At 39.1% G+C, this 9,891-nt stretch overlaps 1 protein-coding gene across 2 annotated transcripts in view; it reads left to right on the forward strand.

Annotated features, from left to right (window-relative positions):
- Positions 1-7,205, forward strand: part of PSIP1 (PC4 and SRSF1 interacting protein 1) — a 32,223-nt gene extending 25,018 nt beyond the window's left edge. For both annotated transcript variants that reach the window (XM_071424961.1, XM_071424963.1), the window contains exons 14-17: positions 512-613; positions 1,257-1,476; positions 4,305-4,416; positions 6,449-7,205. In XM_071424961.1, the coding sequence (XP_071281062.1) occupies positions 512-613; positions 1,257-1,476; positions 4,305-4,416; positions 6,449-6,512 (498 nt within the window). In that variant the 3' untranslated portion in view covers positions 6,513-7,205. The remainder of the gene's footprint in view (positions 1-511; positions 614-1,256; positions 1,477-4,304; positions 4,417-6,448) is intronic.
- Positions 7,206-9,891: the final 2,686 nt, after the last annotated feature.

Here is a 9,891-nt window from a genome sequence, read left to right on the forward strand (position 1 = left end):
GGAACCACTGCAGGGCATGGCTGAGCTCCTCAGACTGGATAGTGGTGTATCTATGAGAACTTAAAAAGAGGGCAAAGCATATTGGGTGGCAGGGAGTGAATAAGAACAGTTCTTTGTATCAACTACAGTGCTTTCTTGCCTTCTCAGTGGTTAATCACTTGTGAAAAATTGTGCATGGTAAAGCCTGACTATGGTGAACAGCTTTGAGCATTGAATCATGAAAGCAGCTTAAAGCTTGCTTTTTATGTATGTTGAAAGCTTAAAATTCTTGCTAAATGTTACAACTTAATTAAATATAATCTGCCTTTTATGGGAGTAGCTAAGAGACAACTGGTGTTAAATTTTTGTTGGCAAGTTTGACTATATAAATTGTTCTAAAATCAAGTACATAGTCAAATTCAGGAAGAATTAATTATGGGAGGATGTCATTGAGTACAGAACTTAGATTAGTATGCTAATTAAAGATTACTAATATGTAAGTCTTCAGACTAATTTTTTTTTTTATGTACAGGATGTGAACAGGTGTATTGAGGCTCTTGATGAGCTTGCTTCCCTTCAAGTCACAATGCAACAAGCTCAGAAACATACAGAGATGATCTTAACTCTCAAGAAGGTGAGATTTTCAGTGTTAGTTAATGTAGAGTATATGTTTTCTTAAATTGATACCAGCTTTACTTACTATTGGAGCACTCTGTCCAGTCTGGATCCCTACAGATCAAGAATGATGTAGACAGACTGGAAAGGGCCCAGAGGAGGGCCATCAAGATAAAGGGCTGGAGAACCTGCCCTTTAACCAAAGATTAAAGGGTTTAGTTCCTTCCTTCCTATTATTCCAGCAGTTTAAAGGGCTGCTGAAAAGAGAGGGCCGAGGCTTTTGTCTTCACCAGATGAAAAGCAATGGGTACAAGTTGCACTGGGAAAGGCTTTATTTTGATGCTAAAAACTATTTTTCTTTTTTTTACAGTAAGAACAATTGTTTTACTGTAACAACCTCCTCAGGGATGTGGTGGAGTTCCATCTCTAGAGGTTTTCAAATTGTGATGGGATCAAGGGTCCTTGATAATGTGGTCCCTTTCCTGTGAAGGGTAGGACCAGAAGATCTTTTGAGGTCCCTCTCAACCTGGCCGTTCTGTGACACTTCAAGTGCAAAAGTCTATGATCTCATTGTAGGTTAAATTAATTTAAGCTAGCATGTAATGAAATTACACAAATATTTAAGGACCTAAGTGAAGCCTGTTTTATTACTTTGATTTCAGATACGGAAATTTAAAATTAGCCAAGTTATCATGGAGAAATCTACAATGCTATATAACAAGTTCAAGACCATGTTTCTGGTTGGGGAAGGAGATTCTGTTCTTTCCCAAGTACTGAATAAATCACTTGCTGAGCAAAAGCAGCATGAAGAAGCTAATAAAACCAAAGAACAGGGGAAGAAAGGAGCAAATAAAAAAACTGAAAAGGAAAAAGACCAAACAGGTAAGTCACTGTGGCTTTACTTTCTTGTCACATAAAAGACTTAGTCTCCATTATTTCTGAGCCAACTTCAAAATATCCTTGATGCAGGGATTTCACCAGTCTATGAAAACCTTTTCATATCTGAAGTTGTCAAGGACAGTACTGCTACAAATAACTTTCAAATTCAATGTAACATTTACCATGGCCATTTTATCTCAGTTGGCTAATAGAAATGGCTTTTGCAAAAATTAGGTCTTGCAAATTTTACTTCTGTAAATTATTTAACTTGATAATGTTACTGAATTTTAAAAAAACCACCCCAAAACATTGCATGTGAGGTAGAATGGCAAACTACCATTGTTGCACTTTAACCCAAGCCAGCAGCCAAGCCCCTCAGAGCCACTTGCTCACTCCTCCACCAATAGGATCAGGGAGAGAATCAGAATTGTAAAAGAAAGAAAACTTGCAGGTGGAGATAAGCAGTTTAATGGGGAAAGCAAAAGCTGCCCCCATGAAAGCAAACCAAGGAATTAATTCAGTGCTTCTCATAGGCAGGCAGGTGTTCAGCCATCCCCAGCAGAGCAGGGCCCTCACACATAATAGGAAAACAAACATCATGACTCAAATATATTCCCCCTTCCTTCCCCCCTACTTCACATACTGAGTGTGATGCCATATGGTCTGGAATGTCAGTTTGGATCATCTGTCTCGGCTGTGTCACCTCCCATGTACCCCTAGTTTCTTCCCCAATGTGGGAACATAAAAAGGCCTTGGCTGTGTGTAAGCCCTGCTCAGAAGTAAAAAAAACCATCTCTGTATTATCAACTTTGCATTCAGCACAAATCCAGAACACAGCCCCATATTCACCACCATGAAGAAAATTAACTCTACCCCAGCCAAGACCAACACAATGTTCTATTCCTCTAGCAGTTTTTTAGTGCCTAAGCTTCTGCCACTGAATGAGAACTTGAAACTCCTTAGTTTCCGTCCCTAGCCTCTTTCTATATCATGCATGCACTACCATGTGTAGCAGCAACTTTTAAGCACTTCCGTGTTACTTCCTGGATGCAACTTCAGTAGTTCTTCAGCCTGACAATAAAGAAATCATAATTTATGGCAGGAGAATGTATTTATGCTCTTAACAGTACAGTGCCACATCAATCATGAGCACTTGTACAGCAGAATATCAAGTTTTCTGTAGTAAGCAAGCTCAATAATAACTTTAAGTCCCTACTAAAATATATACATTTTTAAATAGAAGAACAAAATGAGACAGACACACTAGAAAGCTATGTTGCAATATAGGAGTTCTACTCATCTATTCAAGTTATTTAGATCCTTGATCTCCACAAGCGACTCACAGAAACTACATTTACTTTGAAATTGAATTTTGGGAGCAGAACTGGAGTTTTTTTCAGAAAATCATTTAGAAGTTAACACCACACGGATCAAGACTAAACAAATTACTGTAACTGAGGTTTGAATTCAAGGATTCAACACAACTATAGTAGGAATATCACTATACTTGTAATTGCTAAGAAAGCAAGGATGATTAAAGTCCAACCATTTTCTGGTGAGAGAATGTGTGATGAAGTAGAGGTTCCATACAGATCTTTCCCCAAACCAGTGATAGCACAACTAATACTTTAACAAAGAAACTATATTGAGAGGCTTCCTGGGCATAGTCTGGCTAGTGAAGCCACTTCAGATAAGGTTAACACAACTTCAGATAAGGTTAACACAACTTCAGCAGAACACACACAGTGAAATACCATGTTGTTGCACAGTCACATGGAGAATGGGAAGAAGTTCTATCAGAGTAGAGGGATATTTTATAGAAGTAGTTTTTTCTTTATTTGCTGTAAAAAGAAAATCTGATCCTTAAATGCATTCTTTTGCCCTTTTAAAAACTGAACTGCTGAACCCTGACTATCCTCACAATGATAGTCAATACAGAATGATGCTGTACTTGGTGGTACTTAATGCACCGTGAGATCATCTGCTTTGTAACATGGGAATATAGCATTTACTGTTTTCTCGAATTCCTCCTGTAGCCTTTGAGTTCAGAACTGATTCTGAGCAAGTGTAAACAGATAAACTGTAAAAATTTAGATTAATAACATCTTGTCATTTTTTCTCACTGTAGCTCTGTAGTTTAATAGAGGAGTTATTTTATAAATCTGCAGCTTCAAGTAAAATGCACCATCATTTCAGAGAGTGACGTTCCTCAACTCATTTAAAACTCACTGGCTTGTAGTACCACAGCAAAACATGTAGTCATCACAGAAATTCTAAAAGATGTTAAATTTTTCTGCTTTGACTTCACTAAATACTACTTCCAGCCTAGTGCTGCTTTTCTGCTTGAAAAATCCATGCTATCATTAAACACTTCTATTTATGTAACTTGTATTTTGATTATATATAATTTATTGGAGTCAAGAGTAAATGAGATGTAATGGAATAACTTCATCAGTTAAAGTAACAAGAATCCCCAAAATTAACTGCTCTGGTTAGACTGGTAAAAATAATTTACTACTGAAGTATATTCTCTTACTCCTCAGAATACAAACAAGCATTAGGCCTATGATCTTTAGCCTAGCAAGCACAGGAAGAACTTGAAATTGCATTAAAAATACAAATTCAATTCCCATGGGATGAGGCACATTGTATGGGATGTTCAGAAACTGAAGCCATATCAGTTAGTGTCTTTTGTATTGTTTCAGCTGCTTGGATATCAAGGTGAAGGGGGAAATATTTATAATGTTTTATTTGTAAAGAAATTATCAAGGGCTATTATAATACAGTTTTATTCCCTGCAAGTACCACTTTTCTGCTCTTCCATTTTAAAGGTTCAAAGATTCTGAATGGAGGGTCTGAAGCCCAGGACACCAACCAGTCACAACACAATGGAGAAGGTGCTGAAGAAAGGAAAGATAGGCATGAAGTCGGCAGTAAGAAAAAGTGAGTTAATAACATTATTGAGCTGATGATCTGTTCTGCTCTAGCTTAATCATGTAAAATAAAACAGCAGTAAATTGAAGTTACTTAACCATGTTAAGGTACTGTTTTCCTCACAGAGTTTACTCCCAACTTTAGAGAGTAACAGAGTGCAAATCTTCTGTTTAAGTTTTGAATTAATATTTTAAATGTTATTTCACTTGCTGCTGTGGTGGAGACTTAAAAAACATTACAGGATGTCTTGCTATTGGAGAGAATTAGCATGTGGCGGACCTGGGCAAACTAAAAGCTTTTTCCTGCGTTTTAGGCTATTAAGTTGGAAGCAAAGGAAGTCTGTACCAATTCTTATCGAAACTTACGATATTTATTAATCTTTTGTGAATTCATGTATTGTCATCAATAGACAGCCACTTTAAATCATTTTCTACAGTTTGGCTATAAAAATCAGTCAAATCAGGCAAACTGCAGGCTAGGACTTAAACCTGTGAAATTCCAGAAGTCTGACTGGCTTATAGAGGTGGATGCACTTACCATTTTAAACATGAAGCCATAAGAATGCTTCAATTTGTCTGGCATTAAGTATTTACACCTTGGTTGCAGCAAAAAATATGTTTTGTAAATATAAACAACAAGCAATTAATCCCTTGCAGAAAGAGAAACACTTAATAGAATTTAGTAACAAATTTGAAGTACACTTCGCTTTCTCCAGGCACTCTGCACCTTGCACTCAGAGATTCTTTTTGTTCAGCAGTATGTATTGGAGCAAGCTCCTTTCACCACTATCTTCATGCACATCAGGAGATATTGCACCTGCCTGGCATTATTTTGGCTATCTGCCAAGTTAAAATACTGACTGTTATTTACAGTAAGGTAAACTTAAACACAACAACACAAAAAAAACCCCACTTAAGATGAAAATTTATCTGGTATTTGCTGTGAGGCAGCCTCAGAAGTACTGAAATGGATTTGGGAGTTTTCAACCAGTTACCCTGAATAGTCACTTGATCTGAACAAGCAGCATGCTACAGGAACACAGTAGAGTTACAAGTGTAAGTTCTCACACAGGTTATATTCTACCCCCCTGCTTAAACAAATTAAATAAACATTTATATTAAGTGTGTGTGTGGTGTTTGCTGTGGATTTGAACCCACACTCCAATGATCTTTGACTTTGATAAAGAAACCCACTTTCTAAAAAAATACTGTATGGCTGCTTGGACACAGGGTCTGTGAACTTACTTGTAGCTAACAGCAACAAACTAGATTTTTAAATAACCTCTTTGCAAATACATTGCATCTTGAGAAATGCATCCACATGTTTGAATTCAAGCTCCATACTCTCCAGCATACAAACTTTCTTTCATTCAGTATTTTTTCTACATTTTTGTTTGCAATATTTGGTTTCTTATAAGTGAGAAAGAAATAAACAAAATAAATAATGTCCAGAACACCTGTGTGGCTCACTCTAAGCAAAGAGCTGGTAAACCTCTTAAATCATAGGACTGTATTTAGTTCTGAACATTTCTCCCTCTGCTAGAGGGAAGACATGTCTGTACCTTTCTGAAGATGTAATTCAGGAATTTTGAAAAAAGTTCTGTAATTTAAAATTTCTGATCTGATTGGCACTTAAGAACATTTTTCAGGGTGTTTTTTGTAAAAATACATACTGCCCCACGAGGTTATGTCAGTCTTTGAGGATACAGTGGATTTCAGTGGCAGGAGGTAAGGCGTGTTAAGCTAGAGCACTTTTCCACCTAAACTGACATACAGTACAGACACAAATGGAGCTGAATGACTGCCCTTCACAGCCCATCACATAGATCATAGTGATGCCACTCACTGCCAGCTTAGCTTCAGGTTTGAGGGCATTGTTGGGGTAACATAACAGCTGGCACCGCTAACAGCCTCAGTTCTCCAGACTCATGTACTGCTGAGTGTTCATCAGCATCCTTGCTCTAGACTGTGCAATCACCTGGAATAAGCCTTGCCTGCTGCCTTTGTAAGTGATCAGTAACATTGCTTTATTTTGTTTCTAGGACATGTGGTGAAGAGAGAGAGCTTGAAAAGCCAGCAGATGATTCTGCCTTTGAAAACAAATGACATCACTGAAGTTTTGTTGTTTGGTTTTTTTAATTACAAATTAAAGAGGATTGTTAAGTTTTGCATTTGAAATCTATAGACTGCTGAAATTCTAAATAATTTTATAAGCATAGTATTTTGAAGTTAAATTTTGTGGAATAAAAGTCCCTTTAATCTTGGTTTTAAAGTATTTAAACACTTTTGCCAATAGTTATATCCAGTATTAACAGGTAACACATTTCAAAAGATGAAAATGCTTCCATGTTACAGGACTTAGAGTTGTTGTATATTTTTAACTTACTACTGTGTTTGTCTAGTTAATAGCAAGAAAAAGTGTAAATACTTCTAACTCTCCAGTTGCTTCATTTGTATAAAACCTCTCTTCCTATGATACTTACCTCTGTGCAGTTTTTCAACTCTTGTTGGGGATGTCTTTTCACTGTGTTTTGTAGGAGTTGAAAGCGGCATTTTTATAGCTGTTACAATGTTAATGTATGAGTATACTTCATTGTTTGCTTTTTTTTTTTAAATAAGTTTAGTTCTATTCTTGCAAAATGCCTTGTGCCAATTTACTGCAATGTGACTTTTATGGTTTGCTTTTGTTATAGTAAGTATACTGAAAAGTGTGGTGTTCTCACAACAAAACCGGTTGATGCAGAATGGCTGGAAAACACTGTCTTGAACAATTTATGGAATTAAAGAATTTCAATCTGATTAAGACATCCTTGTATAGAAAGAACTATTCATAGGAAAAACATGAGTCTGGTTTTAGTACTATTTTGATTTTACTGCTTTGGCACTAACTTGGGGACCTCTAACTAGAATTTTAACAGAAACACTGGTAAAATGTTTAACTCCTGGAGGCATGAAAGGGAATAAAACAGGTACAAACCTCTCAGAAGCATGTTTCTTGAAACACAGACTTTGCCCAATACTGTAACAACTTGTTTGTAGTATTTGACAGAGGACAGCCAGGTTAGAAATTGGAGTTTGAAAATCCTGAGAATACACATAGAACATGCTGAGTTGAAGGGGACGCACAAGGATCATCAAAGTCCCAACTCCTGGCCCTGCACAGCACATCCCAAGAGTCCCCCCATGTGCCTGACAGCATTGCCTAAACACTTCTTGAGCTCTGTCAGGCTGCTGCTGTGACCACTGCCCTGTGGAGCTGTTCCAGTGCCCAACCACCCTCTGGGGGAAGAAACTTTTCTGAATATCGAACCTAAACTTCCCCGAGACAGGTTCAGGCCCTTCCCTTGGGTCCTGTCACTGATCACAAAGAAGAGATCTGTGCCGGCCTCCCTCCTCTTCCCCTCATGAATAAGTTGTAGACTGTGAGGACATCTTGCTTCCGTCTCCTCCAGGCTGAACAGACCAAGTGACCTCAGCCTTTCCTCAAGCCTTTTCACCATCCTCACTACCTACTTTGGGCACTCTCTAACAGTTTCATGTCTTATATTGTGGCACCCAAACCAGCTCCCAGCATACGAGGTGAGGCTGTCCCAGCTCAGAGCAGAGCAGGACAATCCCCTCCTCCCTTACCTGGCTGCCTGATGCCCCCAGGGCAGGGCTGGCCCTCCTGGCTGCACTGCTGACTCATGTTCAACTTGCCATAAGCCAGGACCCCCAGGTCCCTTTCCATGGCACTGCTTTCTAGCATCTCATTTCCCAGTCTGTCCAAACATCCAGTGTTGCCCCATCCTTGGTGCATCTCAGAATCTGGCACTTTCCCTTGTTGAACTTCATATGTTTGGTGATTGCCCAAACCTTCCCCACTTTATGAAGGTCTCTCTGCAGGGCCTCCCTGCCCTTGAGAGAGTCAACAGCTTCTCCCAGTTTAACACCATTGGCAAACTTACTCAGTATCCCTTCAAGTCCTGCATCCAGGTTGTTAATAAAGAGGATGAAAAGCCAAGAGCCAAGGGTGGAGCCCTTTGGAACCCCAACAGTGACAAGTCACCAGTCTGCTGTCACCCCATTCACTGAAATCCCCCGCGCCCAACCCATGAGCCAGTTGCTCACCCATTTCACGAGGTATTTATTGTGCTGTGCACAGGACATGTTTTTCCAGGAGGATGCTGTGAAAGTATTGAAAGCTTTACTTAAATCCTAAAAGATTACTTGTTCTGGCTCCCCTTGTTTATCTAGGTGTGTTACCTTGTCATAAAAGGAAATTGGGTTTTATAAGCAGGACTTTCCTGTCATGAAGCTGTGCTGGTTCTGACTGAAACCTCCATTGTCCTTCAGGTGTTTTCAGGAACTCACAGAATAATCTCCTCCAAAATTCTGCCAGTCACTGAAATGAGACTGACGGGTCTATAGTTTTCAGGGTCATCCTTCTTGCCATTCTTGAAAACTGGAACAATGTTAGCCAGATTTCAGTTGACTGTGACCCCTCCAAATTCCCAAAATCATTCATAAAACATTGAGAGACCTTGCAGTGACATCAGACAGCTCTTTTGAGTACTCTTGGATGAATCCCATCAAGCCCCAAACACTTAAAAGGGAGCCACCAGATCCTGCACAAGTTTAGGGTCCACTAGGAGCTGATCATTCTCACAGTCCTGGTCCTCTGGCTCAGGACACTGGGACCCCCATGCCCCATAACCCATGTTGAAGAGACGCAAAGAAAGCAGTAACATCTCTGACTTAGATGGTAAGGTGACCATCCTCATCCTGTAGGTGAGGGCCAATGTTTTTTCTGCACTGCCTTTTGCTATTGATATATTTAAAAACCATCTTTTCATTGTGCCCACAGTTCTGGAAGCTTCAACCCCAGCTGAGCTTTGACCACATTAATGTTCTTCTACAGCAGGGAGCACCATCTCCGTATTCCTCGCATGCATGTCCCCTGTCCTTGCTTCACCAAGCACACACCTTCTTGGTCTGCCTAGACTCAAAAAGAATATCCCTACTCGCCTAACCTGGCCTCCTGCTTTGCTGGGTTGGCTTCTGACATTTTGAGGTTGCTCACTCCTGTGTTTCAGATCTTGAAGATAATACCTGAAGTTAAACCTGCAAGTTCAATCACCATGGCAGCTGCAGTATGAAGCTGTCTTTGGAAGATGGCCACAATGATTGGCCTCCACAGACTGTGACTTCTGGCAATGTCTAGCACTTCACAACAGACTGATGTTAAGGGGAATGATGACATGGCTGTACAGCTTGACCATCAAGATAAGCAGCATTCTCATTTAGCTTACAAATAGAGGTTAGTTACTATATGCTGGATTTAGTAATAATATGTACTTTATTCAAACCTCAAGAAACTCAAACAACTTCCACTTTTACCCTTGAAAGTATTTCTGTAAAGATGTTACTAGAAATCCTCATAGAAAGCATTTCTCATTTTTTACCATCCCTTTTTATCAAACCTTATACCAAAAATAAAAAAAAG

Source organism: Agelaius tricolor, unplaced genomic scaffold, assembly GCF_023055355.1.
Source record: "Agelaius tricolor isolate 1412-34295 unplaced genomic scaffold, bAgeTri1.0.p SCAF_4, whole genome shotgun sequence".
NCBI lineage: Eukaryota > Metazoa > Chordata > Aves > Passeriformes > Icteridae > Agelaius > Agelaius tricolor.